Here is a 19,622-nt window from a genome sequence, read left to right on the forward strand (position 1 = left end):
CCTACTGGAGTGATTTGTCTAGGTAAGCACTTACTCTGGCTGCAGAATTTTTGACTTTTTTCTTTACGCTTGGATTTATTCACATTCCTGGGCTTCCCAGGTGGCGCTAGTGGTAAAGAACCCACCTGCCAGTGCAGGAGATGTAAGAGACACAGGGTCGCTCCCTGGGTCAGGAAGACCCCCCGAAGGCGGGCATGGCCACCCGCTCCAGTATTCTTGCCTGGAGAATCCCATGGATGGAGGAGCTGGTGCTACAGTCCATGGGGTGGTGAAGAGTCGGATACGACTGAAGCGGCGAAGCACGCATGCACACTCACATTCTGGCTGAGGGAAGCGTGTGTATGCATTCCTTGGGATAAAGGCCCAGTCTGCCAGAAGTTTGGAGCCCTCTGGTCTGAGCCCTGGACACCTCATTTCTAGCCTCAGCTCTGGCCATGGGCAGGACCCTCACTTCTCAGCCTGAGTCTTTGCCCATTTTCTCACCCAGTACGTGAGGGAGTTGGGCTTAACCGGTCTCCTAGGGCCCTTCAGCCCCAAACTGGTTTTGGCGAGCCCTTGGCTCAGACCAGCCAGAGTGTTCTAGAGAGGTGGTGCTGGCTCACCCTCCTCCCGGGGGTTCCGAGCCTTCTGTGCCCCAGACGCCAGTGACGTGGGGGATTCTTGAGCAGAGGCTCTGTGCCACCAGCCGTATGTGGAGCTCTGAGGGCTGTCAAAATGAAAAAGCATGATGGGTTCTGAGTCCACCCAGCCTTGACGGGAGTGAGCGTGGGGTGGGCCTGGACGGGTCCCCTTGCGCTGGTGGAGGGGGCAGCGGCTCCTTCATGCGGCCTGTTTGCTGGGCACCAGAGCCCCAGGGCCTGGCCAGCCATGGGGCCGGAAGGTGCTGCTGCTCGAGGAGGGCACAGGGGCAGGGGTGACCTGCAGATGGCAGGGGCCTCAGCCTGTGGTGCCAGCCAGTCACACAGCCGGCTCGGAGGTCCCCGAGGCTGTCAGGCCGCACCACCAGGCCCCGAGCTGGCAGTCTCGTGAAACGGGGTATAAAGCCAGCGCTGATGAAGAAGGCAGAGCGAAGGGTGGGGGACCTGTGGGTGAGCCCTCTCTCTGCCTCGGTGCCACCAGCGGAGAGCCAGGCGACCAGGGCCGTCAGCGCCCTCTGCGTTGTCTTTAGTCACCAGAATCATTTCTCCTGTGAGGGCGTGGTCTGTTTTTGTTTTTAAACTCTCATTGGAGTGTAGCTGATTTATTACAGCGTTGTGTTAGCTTCAGGTGTACAGCAAAGCGAATCAGTTACACATATATGCACTTTTGGTTTTTTTTAGATTCTTTTCCCAAATAGGCCATTACAGAGCATCGAGCCGAGTTCTTGTGCTCAACAGCAGGAAATTCTTATTAGTTACCTATTTTATATATGGTAGTGTGTGTGGGTCAATCCCAGTTTCCCATATATCCCTCCCTACCTACGCCCTTGGCAACTGTAAATTTGTTTCCTGCATCTGTGGCCGTACTTCTGTTTTGTAACTAAGTTCATCTGTACCCCCTTTTTTAGGTCCCACGCATCAGCAGTACAATAGGAAACTTGTCTTTCTCTGTTTGACTCCCTCCGCTCACTCTAGGTCCATTCACATTGCCACAAAAGGCATCATTTCGCTCTTCCTTATGCTGAGTGATATCCCACTGTGTGCATGGAGCGCATTTTCTTGACCCGTTCCTTCGTCGGTGGACACCTGGGTTGCGTCTGTCCTGGCTGTCGGAAACAGCGCCTCAGTGAACTTGGGCGTGCACGCATCCTTTTGAATTACGGTTTTCTCCAGGTATATGCCTAGGAGTGGGATTGCTGGGTCATATTGTAGCTCCAATTTTAATGTTTTTTTTTTAAGGAACCTCCACACTGTTCTCCACGGTGCCTACACCAATTTGCATTCCCACTAACAGTGTGGGAGGGTTCCTTTCTCTCCACACTCTTCCAGCATTTATTGTGTGTAGGTTTTTTGATGATGGCCATTCTGACAGGTATGACATGGTACCTCACAGTAGTTTTGATTTGCATTTCTCTCATAATTAGTGGTGTTGGGTATCTTTTCACTTGCTTTTTGGCTGTCTGTATATCTTCAGAATGTGTGGTCTTACAGCTACCTTAGCAGCTGTCGTCCAAATTCTTGGGACATCTACTAAATGAGAAGCTCGGAGTCACGTTGACAAGTACTGTATGTAACTGGATGCCAGGGAACACAGAACCCATCACGCTTCTAGTACATGTTATCGAGGCTCAGAAGTACTTTCTCTGCACTTGGGAATTACTATGGATCCCCTCAGCTGAGAGCAGTCACCCCGGGCCCCAAGCCGGGGCCCAAGGCGGCAGGGCCTTTGGAGTCCTGGTTTGGGAACAGTCTTTCGCTGAGAACTTCACCCCTTAACCTCAGACACCCCTTAACATTGTGTCTAGTCAGGATCTCAGTGTATAAAATAAATTCTAGGAAAGAGTAATGGCTTGTCCTGTAACACTGATGACTTGGAGCAAATAAAATGTGTTACTTGTTGGTAATGATTAGTGATGAGTGTTTATCTTTTGAGAACATGGGACAGCAGCTTGAGGTGTTGATGGGCCTGAGCAGCCCCTTTGATTTGTAATCAGAGCATGTTGGTGGCTGTAATCTGGGTGCTTCCAGAAAGCGGGTGTGGCCCCTCCCCATCACCCGCCCTGCAGCTGCTCTTTAAAGGGGACTTAAAACTAAGGAGCAGGCGCACACCCACACACTCACACACGCACAAACACACACACAGTCTGTCTCAGTCTTTGGAAGCACACCAAGATACATGTGTTTTTTGTTGTTGTTTTTTGTGTGGTTTTTTTTAGCATTTCCAAATGATTTTTAAATCTTAAATTCCTTATTTACCCCATTTTATAAAACAGCATCCTTCTTTTCTCTTTTTTCATTTTTGTGGTTTTGAATATGAATAAACCAAAATTCAAGGCTGCCTGTTGCTTTTCCTCATTGACGTGTTCATTGCAGCGACTGCAGACTCACAGGCTCTGTAAGAAGCCAGAGGCCCTGCGCACCTTGGCCCAGTCTCCCCCAGTTGGCGACTCTCTGCATAACGACAGCACATGGTTGCAACCGAGCCCTCTCTGCTTCTTATTTTTTAATTGTGGTAAAATACACGTATGTAAGACTCACCATCTGTGACATCTGGCCCGTTCACAGCATCGTGTAATCTCTGTCACTACATGTTACCGGGACAGCTTCGTCGTCCCAGAAGGATGCCCTGTGCCCGGTGAAGTCCTCCTGCCCCCCAGCCCCTGACAAGCACGCATGTGCCTCCCTCCGTGTGGATTTCCCTCTTCTGGATGTTTCTGTAAAAGGAGTCACGCAACACGTGGCCTTCACGATTGGCTTCTTGCACCAACTCATCCGTGCCGTATCGGTGTCAGCGCCTCCTTCGTCTCTGTTGCTCAAGGCCCTCCATCGTGTGGCTGAGGCCAGACTCTGCCCCCTGCTTATCAGTGGGCGGACGTTTGGGTTGTCTCCGCTTCGGCGCTATTGTGAAGAACGTTGCCCTGAACACTGGTGTAGCTCTGTCTGAACATCTGCTCCAGTTCTCGAGGTGTGTGTCTAGGAGTGGGATTTCTGCGTCCCGTGGGAATTCTGTGTTTAACCTTTGGAGGAACTGCCAAAGTGCCTTCCACAGCGGCTGCGCCGTTTTACCTCCCCAGCGACATATATGAGGGTTTGTGTTTCCCCGTATCCTTGCTAACACTTTTTTAGCCATCCTACTGAGTGTGACGTGAAGCCTCGTGGGGTCTCACTTACACGCCCCTCGTGGCCGATGACCTTCAGCCCCTTGTCACATCTCTGTTGGCCGTCTGTACATCTTTGAGGAAAAGTCCACTCACGCCCTTTGCCCTTTTAAAAATTCAGCTATTTGCCTTTTTGTTGTTGGGTTTTATTTTTCTTGTTGAATTTTAAGAATTCTTTATTCTGGATACTAGATCCTTATAAGGAGAAATTTCTCCTGCCGGTTTTTTTACTTTCTTTATGGTGTTCTTTGATGTACAAAAATTTTTAAGTTGGATAAAGTTCAGTTTATCTTTTTTGTTATTGGTGCCTATCTAAGAAACCATTATGAGATTTAGCCCTTACAATTATTTTTGATCCATTTCAGGTTATTTTTATACACGGTATGAAGTAAGGATCCAACCTGGTTCTTTTATGTGTTTGCTGTCCAGTTGTCCCAGCACCATTTGTTGAAGACTGCTCTTTTTAATGAGTAATCTTGGCAACCTTGTCAAAAATAACTTGACTATAATGGATTTGTTTCTGAATTCTCAATACCGTTCCATTGATTTACATGTCTTTTCTTATGTCAGTATCACACTGTTTAATCACCGTGGTTTTATAATAGTTTTGAAATTCCAAGCGTATTCTTTTTTAATGTTTAATTTTATTTGTTTGGCTGCATCGGGTCTTCATTGCATCACACAGGATCTTGCATTGAGGCACACAGACTCTAGGCGCTGCCTGCGGGCTCAGTAGCTCTGGCACACGGGCTTAGTTGCTCCACACCATGTGGGATCCTAGTTCCCCAACCAGGATCGAATCTCTGTCCCCTGCAGTGCTAGGCAGATTCTTGCCTGGACTACCAGGGAAATCCCCAACTGTGTTCTTCTCCGAGATTGTTTTGGCTGTTCAGGGTTCCTTGCAATTCCATGTGAATTTTAGGATCAGCTTTTCCTTTCTCTGAGAACCCTAGTTGGGGTTTTTGATAGGGATAGCATTGAGACGTGTAGATGGCTTTGAGTAGTATTGCCTTGCCTGCTTCTGCACCATAGAGCAGAGTGGTGTTTTACAGAAGGCTACAGCCCACATCACCTGGAGAGCTGGTATGAAAGGTCCCTTTTGGGCTCCAGCCCCAAAGTCTGATGTGGAAGGTCTGACCCCGGGCCCACAAGGGTGCCGGTTTCACACGAGTCCCGGGGACTTCCGAGCTTTGAGAACCACTGTGTTCTTACTCATCTTCCTCGGGAGGGTCTGGGGTTCAGCAGGAGTGAGCCTCCCAGTTTGAGATGGCCATCTCTTGCGAGAACAGTCTTCCCAGCCATCTCCTGTTCAGCCCCTCTTGGCATTCTGGCCCTGTTTAACTGCGGGAGTTAGGTCATTGGAACTTGTTCCAGTGACTTTTGTGAAGCAACCTCTGCTGGGCCATGTTCAGGAGCTTTCAGGGCAGGTGGCAGAGGGTAGGTGTGCTTCATGGGCTCTCCCTGGGCAGGTGTCTGTCTTCCCACTGCTGCCTCCAGCTTAACCCCTCTTCTCCTGGAGGCCAGGGCGGTGTGCCCGTCAGACCTGTGCTGAGTCCTCAGTTCAGCTGGGAGGCTGTCTTATTCACTGCGTCTTGTTTCTTGCCATCTGCCCTTGGATATGTTTCCAAACCTGTCTGTCTGAACACCTCCAATCTCAGAGCCCTGGAGAGGCTGTCCACGTTCTGGTTCTCAACAGGCCGCTCACACCAGCCACCCAGAGAGCCGGCCTTTGAGATGCCTCACTGGGCATTCTGGCTGTGGTGTGCAGGTGGGGTGGGGGGTGTTCGTTGAAGACACTTTAGTTGTTCAGTTGTTAAGCCATGTCCGACTCTTAGCAACCCCATGGACTGCAGCACACCAGGCTTCCCTGTCCATCACCATCTCCTGGAGCTTGCTCAAACCCATGTCCATCGAGTCGGTGATGCCATCCAGCCATCTGTCGTCCCCTTCTCCTCCTGCCTTCAATCTTTCCCAGCATCAGGGTCTTTTCCAATGAGTCAACCAAAGTATCGGAGCTTCAGCTTCAGCACCAGTCCTTCCAGTGAATATTCAGGGTTGATTTCCTTTAGGATTGACTGGTTTGATCTCCTTGCTGTCCAAGGGACTCTCAGGAGTTTTCTCCAGCCCTGCCCTGGCCAGTGTGCAGACGGTGGCACGCAGGGTGATACAAGTGCTGCCTGCCCGCCTGGCGGGGGCACCTGGGATGGCCGAGCCATTGCCCGTGCGGTGGGACCGCTGCCGGGAGCACGCGCTCTTCGAGCAGAGGCCCCTCTGCTTCCAGGATGTGTTCACGCGGGCGGCTGGGGAGCCCAAGAGGCCCCGCGTGCTGAGTTCACCTGTCAGGCGGCCAGCTGCTGCCAGGTGCTTGGCGCCCTGGAAGACTGTGAGCACCACCACCACGCTCTGCATGGACACGTCTGCTCCTTCTGCAGGCGGGCCTTCCCCTCTGGTCACCTGCCGGACCCCCACGTCCTGGAGTGGTACAACCCGCCATTCCAGATCCTGGCTGAGCACAGGGCATGTCCCAGTGCCAGGTAGAGGGCTGCACGGAGGCGCTCGGGACAGCAGGGACCCGGAGGAGCACGTGGTGACGCGTCCCCTCACCCTGCAGACCCCCCTCTCTGATAGGGAAAGCAGAGGCCCAGCCCGCGAGTGTCCACAGAAGCCATGGGGGAGGACTGGGCGCCTTGGAAGGAGACACGTGGGAGTCTGCTCTGAGCACGCAGAGGCCCATCCAGAACCTCCGAGAGAGGCGGGCCTACGGCCTCAGGATGCAGGATGCCATCACCATCTGTCACGGTCAGGGTGCTGCAGGAGGATTGAAGGCGCCGGGAAGAGAAACAGGCAGCAGCGATGGCGGGGGCGCTGCCGGGCTCCTCCTCTCGGCCCGCGGGCACCCGAGACCCGGCCCACCGCCCTCCTCGTGCTGGGCCCCGTGATCGACCAACTGACAGAGGCCAGAGGCCATGGGGGAAGCCGTGGGGGACCCGCATGTTCTGGGACGGGACCCCTGGGTGGTGACCGGGGTGCAGGGAGCAGCCGCCACCCCCACTACGTCCTTAGACACATGGAGTAAATGGTTTTCCCCAAGTGTTGTAAATGGCTTGCGACACCTGGAGTAATGGTTTTCATTTAAGTAGGAAAAAAGTCTTCTCCAGCACCACAGTTCGAGAGCACCAGTCCTCCAGCACTCAGCCTTCTTTATGGCCCAGCTCTCACATCCATACGTGACTCCTGGGAAAACCATAGCTTTGACTAGACAGATGTTTGTCGGCAAAGTGATGTCTCTGCTTTTTAATACGCTGTCTTTAATAGGAGAATGAAGAGGCAGGAAGGGAGCTTGGTGGGGAGGCACTTGAGCAGGGTGGGCTCCAGCTGACCCTGTGGGCGAGGGGCAGGCTGGGAAGGAGACAGGGGCATGCTGCTGAGGACTGTCTGCCTGGCTCTCCAGGTGGCAGGGGCCCGGTCCCACACCTGTGCTGTGGGCCCACAGTGCCCTGGGAAGGCTGCTGACAGGCAGCGGGGCAGGGGCCAAGAGGTTCTGAGTTAGGTCAGAGCCGTCCAGGGGGTTGGGGAGCCCAAGGGCGGAGAGCAGAGGGGCTGGGGGGGTGGGGTGGTCCCCCTCCTCCCTCCTCCCCGCCCTCCTCCTGTGTCTGCACCAGCCCTTGCCGCCTCCCTTTCCTGGTCCCCTCACCCCAGCACAGCCTTCCCGTCTGTCTCTCCATGTTCCGCTCATCCACAACACATGGCCCTGAAAGTCCACGGCTTCTACCGCAGTTGACAGCTGTTACCTCTCGGGAGTCTGGGTCTGGGGTGTGGGCAGAGTCCAGCGTGGACGTCTCCTCCCTGCCTCACCGCAGTGGGGCTTCGGGGGCAAGCGTTCTCTCCCTCCTCGGGATGTCCACACCGCAGGCTTCACGCCCCTCCAGACCAGGCTCTGCCCTGCCTCCTCGACACTGACGTCACATTCTTCTTTTGGTCCAAGAAGTGACAGGGGGTTCCAGGACTGGGCACAGACCCCTGTCTCAGTGGGGCCGAGGAACTCACGGCCCCACCTGACACGGGAAAGCAGAGGCCCTTTTACTGGTGACATTCTCAACTGAGCCGGTTTAGGGTGCGCCTCAGCTCCCAGCCCCGGAGCTCTGATCGCACCTCAGGGACAGGGTGCTGCGGGCTGTGGTCGGCTCATGCCCACACCGGCCGGCTCCAGGTCCCGGGGGTGTCAGCGGGCCTGGTACTCGGAGCGCCATGAGGACGCAGCCCCGCTGTCTCCGCTCAGGCCTCTGCAGCATGAGCGTCCTCGCCCCGAGCCCTCTGTGGGACGCGGTGTCTGCCCACCGCGCCTGCCAGCTCGTGTCCTGCGATGCTCTCGGCAGCTCCGCACGGCTGGCCCGGTCCCACTGGCCTGACAATCAGCAGAAGAGAGGGGCTTGGGGTGCGAATGAGGAGGTCCATCTCCCAGACCCCGCCTCAGCCTCCTCCCCAGACCACCGCCCCCTTAGATCGAGCTCGTGGACAGGGTCACCTGACCCCTGCCCAGGGGCCCTCTGTCCCAACACACTCGACAGCAAGTGCGTTTTCCGGTGACTTGTATCTAAGATTAAGCTTTCATTTTGACGTCTTTAAGCCAACAGGAAACGTAGAGGCGGTGGGCTTCCCTGCTGACCCGGTGGTTAAGACTCCGTGCTTCCACCGTAGGGGCTGCGGGTTCGCTCCCAGGTCAGGGAAGTTCCATATGCAGCACAGTGCAGCCAAAAAAATTAAGCAAACTCGGGGGCAGGTACTGTGAACTCTGACAGCTCACCCAGAGTCATGCCTGCAGGGCGCCATGTGTGTGCTCCCCAGGCGTGATGCTGTGAGCGCCCTCAGAGGCCAGACCCCCACCACCTCCCTCCCCGGGGGCCCCCGCCGTCTGTCCCCGCCTGCACGCAGCACACCCCCCTCCCCAGCCCTGGACCCAACACGTCTTCTCCTCGCACCCCTCCGTTCGCATCACCCAGCCCACCACTGGGCCCGGGACAGGCGGCCACTGGAGAGCCAGGCTTTGTGTTTGGGAGGGTGTCCCTCGGTCTGGGTCTGCTGGGTGCCTCTGTCCCCACAGGGCTGCCCCTGTGCCTGCTGCTCCCGCTGCGGCAGGCTGCCGTGGGCTGGGGAAGGACTGCCCCCTGCGATCACATGCCCCCATCTCCTTCCCTACTTCCAGCCTGCCGGGGTCACCTTGGTCAGCGTCCACTGCAGCCCTGATGACCAGATGCTGTGGGCCCTGGACAGCAGGTGGAACGTGCATGTCCGAGCTGGGATCACCGAGGAGATGCCAGTGGGGACCGACTGGGAGCACGTGCCAGGTAGAGGCGGCGGACACACGGGGCTCGTCAGACCACCGACAGCGGGCTTCTGCCCCGTCGCCCCAGGGTGGGGTCCCCACCAGCAGAGCGCCAGCTCTTGGTCCCTGGGGTTCCTCGTGAGACGGCCATTTCTGGACCCCGGGGGCCTCTGGTCCAAGGCTCGCGGCCATGCCTGCCCAGCCAACAGGGAATCCTCTCCTGGGTCTCCCACCCTGTGCCCAGGGGAGAGCAGGCTCTCGGGGAGGGTCGGCCCATCCCTGCTGCACCCCGGGTCTGAGGACAGACACACGCCCCATTTGCCTGCAGGGCTGCAGGCCTGCCAGCTGGCCCTGAGCACCAGGACCGTGTGGGCCCGGTGCCCCAACGGGGACCTCGCCCGCCGGTATGGCATCACCGACAAGAACCCTGCCGGGGACTACTGGAAGAAGATCCCTGGGAACGTGACGTGTGTCACAGGCAGGTGCTGGGTGCCAGGGTGCTGGGGGTGGTGCAGGGGGGCTGCTCCCACTAGGCTGGCTCTCCCAAACGAGACCCATCCCAGCGGCACGCCCGACAGACGCCCGGCACCCGGACTCTGCCAGGGTCGTCTCCCAGGAAGAGGACGGGCCGCAGGCCCGCCCGCTGGAGGCCGAGGCGGCCACGGCGCAGGTTGAGGGGTGCCCGGCGCCCCCCTAGGCAGTGCCTGCAGTCGTGGAGCCCCGGCTGGGGGGTAACAGTATATGGCCGGCTCTCGCCCCGCAGTGACCTCGTCAGACGAGCTGTGGGCAGTGGGCCCGCCCGGCTACCTCCTCCAGCGGCTGACGAGGACGTTCAGCCACTCGCACGGGGCCCAGGGCAGCCACGCCGCCACCCCCCACCCCGAGGACCTGGAGGACGAGTGGGAGGTCATCTGAAGGGGCTCCCAGGAGGGCGGACGCCAGGCCCCGAGTGGGGACACAGTCGGCTTCGGAGTCACCCGCCCCAGACACGCCTCGCCAGCCCCCGTCAGACACGTCTAGCCAGGTCGGACGGCCCACTCTTGCTTTCATCCATGTTCGTCTGCGTCTCGTCCCGGAACCCACAGCCTCGGCCGAGAGTCCAGCCATCGCCGCAGCAGCAGGGCCTCTGGGCTCCCCGGTGGGGCCGGCAGCTGCTGCGGTCGCGTGTGCTAGTTCCCCGCCGTGCGCCGCAGCCACCGCCTCAGCACAGCGGCCGCGAGCCCGGGTCAGCGCTGCCCTCTCCCGAGCGCACTCCCGCCGGGGCCCCGCCTCCATCACGGGCCCTCCCCTCCTCTGAGACGCGGGTCCCGGCACACGTTCCCTGCGGACCCGCTGGATGGGAAGCCAGCTGTGCCAGGATGGGGGCACATGCACACACGCACGCGCACACACACACACACACACACCCCGCCTTGGGCCCTGGCCCTCCCTGGCAGACACAGCTCAGCCGGAACAATAAAGGCCGGTGGGCGAACGGAACTGACACTGCCGTGTGCGCGTGAATCCCAGGCGGCGGGGCGGCAGTGCGGCCTGAGCCCCGCTGTGACGCAGGAACGTCTCAGTGACAGCCCGCGCTGCTGGGGCATCGCAGAACCCGGGCACCCTCAGAGGTGAACCCCCTAGTGATTGCCTTTTGTTTGTTGTATTACAAACCTACATGAGATACCTCATCTGAAGTCCGATCTTACACGTTTGAAATGTATTTTCTGGACCCAGTGGAAGGCCTCGCCTCTTTACGTGGTCTGTCCTGAGCCCGCGCTGTCCGCTGCGTGTCCTCCCCGGGCAGGGCAGCCTCCGTCAGCGGGCCTCCACCTCGGGAGGGTAGATGCCTTCACAGGGCCGCAGCTGGTGCCTGTGTGGTCCGTTGCTGCGTGTGGCCACGTCAGACTTCAGTCCGGGGCCTCGGCCCGCGGGGCCCACTCGCGTCGCCCGGCTCTGAGCCGCAGCCAGCGCCGCCCGGGCAGGACTCCGCTGAGCTGCTTTTTTTAGCCTGCCCTTGGCGCGGGACCCTGTTACTCGATGCCTGTTTTCTACTAGGCAACTGTGTCCGAGAGCCCGTGGGCCACAGGTGAAACGCGGGAAGTAGCACTCTGTGACAGGACCCAGCCAGGAGGACGAGAAGTCGCAATGCCCGCCTGCACCTCGCACCTCACCCGGCCAGCGCTGCACGCGTGCCGACAGCGGAGGCCCCTGTCCCGCGCCCGCTGTGCCTTGCCCGGCCCCTCTCCCGCTAGGCTCTGCTGAACCCGCGGGACTTCAGGGCAGTGAGCCCCCGTCTGGTTTAGTACTTTCGCTTCAGTGCTTTGTACGAATTTCCTTTCTGGTTTTTCAGTTGTGCTTTGAGACAGTGCAATAAACTCGACCTCTCCCCGCCCAGTCCAGTCTGACGTCTGAAGGGGAGAAGCTGCCTTGAGTGGCACTCGTGCAGGCTGTCCCCACCGGTGCCACCGGAACTCTGCTGCTGGTGTTCCCGGCCCAGCTCCCCGCCAGGAGGGTGTGCCCGGGGGCGGTCCTGGGGGAATGTCACTCCAGAGGTGCCCCTGGGGGCAAGACCACGGGCCTGAATCTCCACCCACGATCCAAAACCAGATACCAGAAGTGCCCTGGTGGAAACCAGCAGGTGGAGAAAGATCATGTTCATGACACAGCAGGACGGCCAGCCGCGTGCCAGCAAATGACCTGAATGAGACACGCCAGACTCGGGCAAGAGCTGGCTGGGCCTTGCGTGAGACTCCGAGAGCGCGTGGCCAGCGTTCCGGGGAAGGCCACGGACAGCAGGCAGAGATGCCAGTCCTCTCCAAGGCACTTACGGCGTTCTCTCCCTCTGTCAGACTCCCCACTGGGATTCTTTCTGTTGGGGGAGGCAGGGAAGACTCCATAAAATAACGTTTGTGCCCACAGACTTGCCCCGAGGGTCTCCCAGCTCACTGGAGCTCCGGTGAGACCCGGCCAGGGAAAGTAAGTTGCTCGAGGCAGCACAGCGTGCTGGGATTGGACCCAGCTCCGGGGGCTCCAGGCCTGTGCTGGGAAGAAACAGGTGAGCGGTGCCGAGTGATGACGGGCCGTGGGTGGGTGGGCAGTGACATCGGGCGGCCCAGCAAGGACCATGGGGAGTTAGCCAGATGGAGGGGGGAGACTGCGAGCTGGCGTGGACCTCAGCCTGACTGCTCCGGTGAAGCAGATACCAAGTGGACGAAAGACCTTAAAACCAGGGGACAAAGGACAGTAGCTGACTTCTGGATGGCAAGCGCTTTGTAAACCCCAAAGTGGTGGGGAAAGTCAGAGGAAAATAGTATATTATTTCAATTAATTTCTTCAAATTATAACAATCTTATACTTTTAAAAAACCCATAAAACTAAAAGGGGAAACAATTGCAGCAAGACAGAGGAACAGCTGAGACGCACCTGTAAACAGGCGAAAGGGCACCGCCTTCTGACCCCCCAGGGTGCACGTGGAGCTGGCAGCAGCCTTCCGGCCCTCACACCCTGAAATCCCTACTTCTAGAAACCTGTCCTCAAGAACAAACCCTAAGTCAGGCATACCCCAGCAGCATCCGCAGTAATTGTGAAACACTAAAAACAGCTGACCAACAGCAGCTGACCTTTGGGAACATTCCTCTTGTGAAACAGCATGCAGCTGTTAAAACCATGTGCCCTGGAGGAAATCTGTGCCGAGCAGCCTCTCAGGCCGTTCACTGTATCATCGCTAAATCTCTGGGGCGTGGTAAGGAGAATGTGGCTTTGTAGGACTTCCTACACAGGAAGATAACACACGTTCGCGTTGCTGTCTTCTGCCTTCTGGTGGGTTTGAAACCTTTCATAGTAGTTCCAGGGCACACAGGAGGGGCAGACACTACACACGCAGCTGGCCTTGGTGGCTGGTGGTCACCTGTAGTGTGTACCTTTTTGTATCTTTCGAATTTGAGCCATGTAAATGTATTATTTATTCCAAAAATAAAATTTACATTTTAAAGACTCAGTCCTCTCTAACGTCAACTCCTTATCATACCAATACTAGATGAATTAAATAATCACAAAATAAACACCAGAGGCTGTTTTACACAATGTTTTACAACATATGGAAATGCTTATTCTACAGTAAGTTTTTAAATACTCAATTTTATCTGATGTCCAATCTGTACATAAGAAATAACCATAGAAAAAAATTTTAGCACATGTATATAAGTGCATAGAAAAAAACTAGAGTACACTAAAATGCAAGCAGCAGTCGCCTGGGTGGTGGGGGGCCCACAGGCCGGCGGCCCCTTTACTTGGGAGCTGCGTGGTCAGGGCTCTGATCCATCCTGCCCTGGGGTTCCCAGCACAGTTTGAGTGTTCTACCGTGAGCCAGCATCTATAAGCAGAAATTCTTTTAAAAAGTCACTGAAGATACAGGAATCCCCTGGCAGTCCAGTGGTTAGGGCTGCAGGACTCCAGGCTTTGGCTGCCAGGGCCCAGGTTCCATCCCTGGGTGGGGACTAAGATGCCCCCAAGCCACAAGGCACGGCCTAAAAAGAACACTGAAGATAGACATCTCTTCACCTCTGTCTTGATTGGGGTGGTTACACATGTACTGACGGAGCTAACTCCTCAAACCACACAACTGAAGTCTGCACTTACTACATGTCAGTCATGCCTCAGTTTTAAAACGGAGTGGGACAAAACCAGTCCCCACATCCACTCGGTCTCCTGGAGCAGAAGCTGGTTTTCCACTGCCTTCCCCTAACCCCACATTCGCCTTTCAGGAGGCATCCTTGTTCTGAACAGGACTGGGGAAAACTGCTCTCAGGACAATATTTGAAGGATGAAGAAATCAGGAGGAAAGGAGATCAGTGGGGAAATCGAGGTAGTGATGGGAGAAGTCAGCACACGAGGAGGTGAAGCAAGGCCTCAGCGCGGGGCTGTGTCGCCACCGCCGAAGTGGGGCGCGGTTCAGGGCCGTGTGTCCCTTCCAGGCTCCAGGAACAAGTCACAGCACCTCCCCGACAGGCATCTGGGGTGCCCAGATTCTGGCCCCAGAGCTCTCCTGTTGGGAGTTCACCAGGCCCCAGGGGTGGGCATGCTGGAGGCAATCTGGCCAATGCCAGGTTTCCTTAGACAAGGTCCGTGGAATGAAGGAAGCGAACAGAGGAACTCTGGCCCAGAGACATGGGCCTTGCTCCAGGCAGAGCCGTTGCCTGTGAGAAGCCACCAAGGCCACCTGCCAACAGCCGAGAGCCGCATCTCCCGGCTGCCTCTGACCCCCTCCAGGCCCCCAGGCTCATTGCCAGGGCGGTGGTGATGGGGCTGGGGAGGGGCCCCTGCAGGAGCTGGAGGGCCCCAGGGAGCGATAAGACGAGCACCGGAACCCAGCCGCCCTCGTGCTGGCCAGCGGCAGCGACCAGATAACCCCGAGGCCAGATAGCCCCGTGCTGGGCTCTGGTTCTTTGCACTCACTGACACCAGGGCGCCCTGAGCCAGGTAGCCCCAGTTTCCGCGGGAGCTGCGCCAGGAATCAGGCCCCACTCTGCTTCCACAGGGTGTCCTCGGCCTTCCGGCGGCTCCCTGTCCCGCCCAGCCACAGCGAGGACACCCCCATTGCCCTCCACCCCCTAAGCTATGAAGCTAGGCTCTGGCTGGACCCCCCCCACCCCCGCTCTGGTGCCCACAACTCCTGCCCGGATCCTGCCCTGCACACAAGGAGCCTCCCAAGGGCCACCTCCTGCTCACTGGACAATGGATTCTGTGGGGTCCCCACCAGGGAGCCCGCCCAACCCTGTATCACCCCATCCTCAGCCCAGGGAGCTCAAAGGAGTTTGTCACCAATGGGGCAGCTGTAGGTCTAGTGGGGAAGCGAGTGAGGGCCTAGCCCTGGGCCTCGGGCCAGGAGGGCTCAGCCCACAGGGGCCAGAGCTGGGAGCAGGGAGACACGAGGGCAAGTCTGCACGCCCTGCAGGTGCCCGGACTCTCTGCAGGCAGAAGCTCCAGGGCACAAGGGCGCCCCGAGTCCCCAGCGCCTCCCAAGCCCGGCCCCTAGGAGCCACAGCAGGTGGTCTGCATTCGCCATCCCCTCCAAGGAGCGTGCCTCCCCAGCAACACACTCCCTGTCTTCATACCCCGGGGCTCCTGATGCCCCACGCTTTAAGGTAGAAGAGATGTTAGTATCCACTGCCCGCCAAGTGTCAAGGTTCAGAAAGTCTGTTTAACTGGGCCAGGACACACAGTGGGAAAGGAGGCGCCCTCACCCCCACCCAGAATCTAGGGTCAGCACTGGGCAGAACTGACCCCCACTGTCCCCTCCCCCATAGGGCTGTGCTCCTGCCCACCCTACATTTCCCAGAAACTTCCTTTTAGGTAGGGAGCTTGGAGATGCTCCAAAACCCCTCTGAGGGCAGTCAGGGACACTGAGGCCCAAGGCAGGGATGTACCCAAAGTCATCCTGCAAAGAAGTGGCAGATACAGACCAGAACCAGGGCGCTCCCACCCCACCCCTCTCCTCCCATGGCCACCACCCTGGCACTGCCACCACCCCCCAAGCCTCTTCCACCCCCAGCCAGGCTCCCCTCAGGGACACCAGGGGCAAGGTGGGGAGTGGGCACCCCTGGCTGAGCAGTCAGAGGTCATCGGGCAGCTCCTGAGCCCTCGACTCCTGGCAGCACACCGTGGCTCTCCAGCCCAGCAGGCATGGGTTGAATTTCACCACCCTGCAGAACTCCCAGGCGCAACAACCTGGCCATCATCCCTGATCCCAACACTCCTCCAGGCATGGATGCTGCTTTCCCTTGGTCCTTAAGGGTTATGGTAACATCTGCTGACAAGTCTCCATCTTCAGACCCTTCCAGCAGAAACCAGCTCTACTGGCTGAGGCAGGAGAGCTTGCCCACAGGGTGTTGCCAGCACCCACAGGTGCCATCGAGCATCGGGGGCTGGGTCCTGGGAGCCCATGCCCAGGGCAAGCGGCAGGCCTGGAAGAAGGCACATCTAACCCCAGGTGAGGGGAGGCTGGAGCCAGGGGCCCCAAGCAGCTGCATCCACCAGAACAGAGGTGAGAAGCAGGGGCCCCGACACCAACTGCCAGAGGAAAGAAAAGGGGACAAGAGGGCTAGTCCAGGCCTAGGCCTGTGTGGGTGGGAAGAGCGCCAGCGATACCCAAGGAGGGACAGTGGCCAGGGTGGGGTGGGGAGGAACAGGAGGCACGGCCTGGGTCCTGGCCCCACCACCTGGCGCGCAGGCCCTTCTCCGTCCTCAGCTCTCAGAACCCGAGCCCAAGCCCGAGCCCACAGGGCAGCTGGCGAGGCCCCTCTTGCTGCCGGGGTAGAGGCTCTCCAGCCAGCGCCCCCACGGCGGTTCCCTCAGCCTCCAGGCCTGTGCACAAGCCGGCCCCCAGCACCTGCCCAACTCCTCCTCCGCTCAGCTGTCTCTCCCTCTGGAACACCTTCCGGAGGCTCTAAATCAAGGCGGGGCTCCGGTCCTCGGGTCTGGGCAGGGAGCTGAGGACAGGGCCCGGCTCTCGGAAGTTGCCTGACCTCGCAGCCCCGCTCCACGCACGCAGGGAGGTGTGGAGCTGAGCGCGGCCGCATCCGGAAGCCGCAGCTCACGGCTCGCCTGCCCATCCTGGCCTGGCCCCCCGAAGCACGCCAACAGACGAAAACAGAGGTTCTGCCGTCCAGAAACAATATATGTAAAGTGCCAGGTACAACGCTCTTAAAAACTGTATGCTCCAAAAGTCCAGGGTCTGGAGCGCGCTCTAGCCCTTGCCCGTGAGGTCCAGCGGCTGCAGGAAGGGCGGCAGCGGCAGCTCGTCCAGGGCCTCGGGGAAGCGGCCGGGTGAGATGGCGGTGACCAGCACCTGCATGGCGCGCGCGAAGAGCGAGGGCGGCGCGAGGCCCGCCAGCCACTGGAACTTCTCCTCGCCCAGCAGCCGCCGCCAGCGTGGCCGGTCGCCCAGCAGCTCACGGCGGGCCGGGCCGGCGGCGTCCGCGGGCGTGTACAGCGCCAGCAGGTCGAGCAGCAGCATGCGGCGCTGGCGCGGCTCCCCAAGCGGCGGCGCGGGCGCCCCGGAGGCCGCAGGGGCGGCAGCCCCGGCGTCGCGGCCCAGCTGACGCAGCAGCAGCTCGAGCGGCGTTAGGCCGCCGCCGTCCGCGCAGGCCGGGCGAGGCGCCGTGGCCGAGCAGCAGGAAGAGGCATTCGGGGCGCACCAGCTCGCAGGCCACGTGCAGCGCCGTGCCACCACCCTCCACGCGGCTGCAGCCGCGCCGGTCGAGCAGGCGCGCGCGCTCCTCGGCCGGGAAGTCGCGCACGGTGCGCAGGATGCGGCGCAGGATGCCCACGCGGTTGTAGCGCACGGCCAGCGCCACGTGCGGCCCCGGCGCCGCGCAGCAGCGGAAGCCGGCGCTCGGAGGCGCGAGCGCGCGCCGCGGGAAGGTGGCCAGCAGGTAGTGCGCGTACCCCTGGTGGTCATGCACGAGCGCGTAGAGCAGCGCCTCGGACGGCGAGTAGGCGGCGGCGCGGCCGCGCTCGTCCCAGTGGAAGGCCTCGCTGGCGCGCATGTCCTCCAGCAGCCAGACGGGCAGCAGGTCGCGCACGGCCTGGTAGAAGGCGAACGACGACTTGCGGCACTGCTTCTGTGCCCTAGAGCGCGCCGCCCCCGCGCCCTCGGGCCCGCCTTCCGCGCCGCCCCCCGGCAGTCGCGCGTCCCACGGCATGCTGGCTGGGCGTCCTCACCTCACGGCATGGGCCCCCGGGGGCCGACCACCTGCGAGCAGAGAGGTCCAGTGAGGGTCGAGGATCCAGGCGGGAGGGGGGGGGGTCTCCTGTTGAAGCCCCCCCACGCCTCCCCACCTGGCTGGGCCTGTCTGGTACCGGCCTCCCCCGCCCACCCCCAGCCTCCGACGGGCTGTCCCAGTCACTCCTCAACAGCTCGCTTCTCTTCCAGGCCCTGAACCACCTCCCACATCCTGGATCTAGTGGCAGACGGTGGCCCTCCCTGAGATGGTTTCCTTATCTGGTACCTCGACTAAGGACCCCCTTCCCCTGCCTCTGCCCTCATAGCCCGCCACCTACCGTTGCCAAGACCACACTGAAACCTCACACCCCCTCCAGCCCAGGGACCCGCCAGAGGAGTTCCTGCTCCCACCTGTGGCAGCTGCACCCAACCCCAATCAAGGAAAAAGCCAGGTCGGGGGTGGGGGTGTAGGAGAGCTGCATCTCACATCGCAAGCTGAACCAAACCCTTTCTGTAGCCCAAACTCCCTCTCCCCAACTCCATCTAACCTTGACCCTGCCATCTGACCCCTGCCTGCAGCTAGGAGACCCTGCCCAGGGGCAGAGCTCCAGACTCAGACCTACCTGGTTAGTGCACCGCAATGACCAAGTTCTGTGCAGGTGGGTGTATCACTGTCCTCTGAGCCTCAGCTTCCTCATCTGTAAGAAAGAGGGAAGGCAGGCTGGGAGCCACAGCAGGGAGCGGGGCCTCCAGCCTTCCACCCAAACATGGTGTTTCCGTGCCGTCCCCGCCCCAAGCTCCCGCGAGGAGGCAGGGGGATGAAATCAACCAAGAGACCGGAGTGTACACTCTTCAGGGCCTGCAGACCCCGCCCCAGGTCTGCTAGCTCCCTTGGTCTTCCCAGAGGCTGGACGAAGCAGGGCTTGGCATCCCACTTTACAGCAAGGGACAAACTTGTCCAAGGTCAGCCGGCAAGTCATGGCAGAGCCAGGCCTGGACCCAAGATCTCCTACCTCGTATTTCGGGCTCATTCCAGAAGTGGGGGGACCCGCCAACCCACCGGAAACCCAGCTTGAGCCCTAACCTTGTCCCCAAAGCCCCCTGCACCAACCAACCTGAGCCCTGACTTCCAGCCCCTGGCCCCAGCTCCCCACCGCATTTTGTCAAGGGTAAGCCCTTGGGTCACAAGGGCCCTGGGTCAGCGGGTAGGCTGAGTCCACACACACCCGGTAACTAAGTTACAGAGACGGGCACGGGGCAGGGGGCGGAGGGGAGCTGGAGCCACAGCGCCCTTTAAGGGGGCACCGTGACTGGAAAGCGGCGCCCCACGCCGGGGCCTCCGCACCCCGGGTGTACCCTGTGTGGACACTGGGCGCCGGGCGGGTTACGTAAAGTTGGGCCGGCCTCACGTCACTGGGCAGCGAGTCATGGTCGCGGCTCAGTGAATGGGGGGTGGGGGCTGGGCCACCGAGGGCAAGGCCGCGCGCCCAGGGCCGCCCGCCAGCTCCGCCCCGGCCCCCACCGGCCGCACGGCCGGACCCCGGGTCGCGGGGGGGCGAGGCCAGAGTATCTGCAGGCCGGTGGCCGGCGCAGCGAGGGCTGCACCTGCGTGAGCGTGTGTCCAAGGAGAATGGGGGGGGCGGTGGCCAGGGAGTCGCGCCCGGGGCGGGAGCCGCACGCCGAGCGGGCCGAGGAAGGGGGACTCACCTTGGGGGCTGGAGGGGCCGCGAGCCTGGCGTCCCCGCCCCCGCGGCGGGCGGGAGCGCGCGCCGTCTCCCCGCGGGTCGGTGCGCAGGCGA

General features: G+C 59.8%; 2 protein-coding genes across 8 annotated transcripts in view; one reads left to right on the forward strand and one right to left on the reverse strand.

Annotated features, from left to right (window-relative positions):
* The window catches only part of TECPR2 (tectonin beta-propeller repeat containing 2), a 100,695-nt gene extending 87,483 nt beyond the window's left edge, over positions 1-13,212 (forward strand). For 5 of the 7 annotated variants that reach the window (XM_018066028.1, XM_018066029.1, XM_018066030.1 and 2 more), the window contains exons 18-20: positions 9,000-9,141; positions 9,448-9,597; positions 9,883-11,495. In XM_018066028.1, coding sequence (XP_017921517.1) covers positions 9,000-9,141; positions 9,448-9,597; positions 9,883-10,034 — 444 coding nt within the window. In that variant the 3' untranslated portion in view covers positions 10,035-11,495. Of the gene's footprint in view, positions 1-8,999; positions 9,142-9,447; positions 9,598-9,882 lie in introns of all 7 variants that reach the window. The other 2 variants (XM_018066024.1, XM_018066031.1) reach the window with 1 other exon arrangement.
* Positions 16,756-19,285, reverse strand: ANKRD9 (ankyrin repeat domain 9). The gene is given in 4 exon segments (XM_018066032.1): positions 16,756-17,238; positions 17,240-17,853; positions 18,447-18,521; positions 18,939-19,285. Coding segments are annotated over 2 exon segments (957 nt in total). The 5' UTR covers positions 17,804-17,853; positions 18,447-18,521; positions 18,939-19,285; the 3' UTR covers positions 16,756-16,845.

The sequence above is a fragment of the Capra hircus genome, chromosome 21 (genome assembly GCF_001704415.2).
Source record: "Capra hircus breed San Clemente chromosome 21, ASM170441v1, whole genome shotgun sequence".
In the NCBI taxonomy this organism is placed as follows: domain Eukaryota; kingdom Metazoa; phylum Chordata; class Mammalia; order Artiodactyla; family Bovidae; genus Capra; species Capra hircus.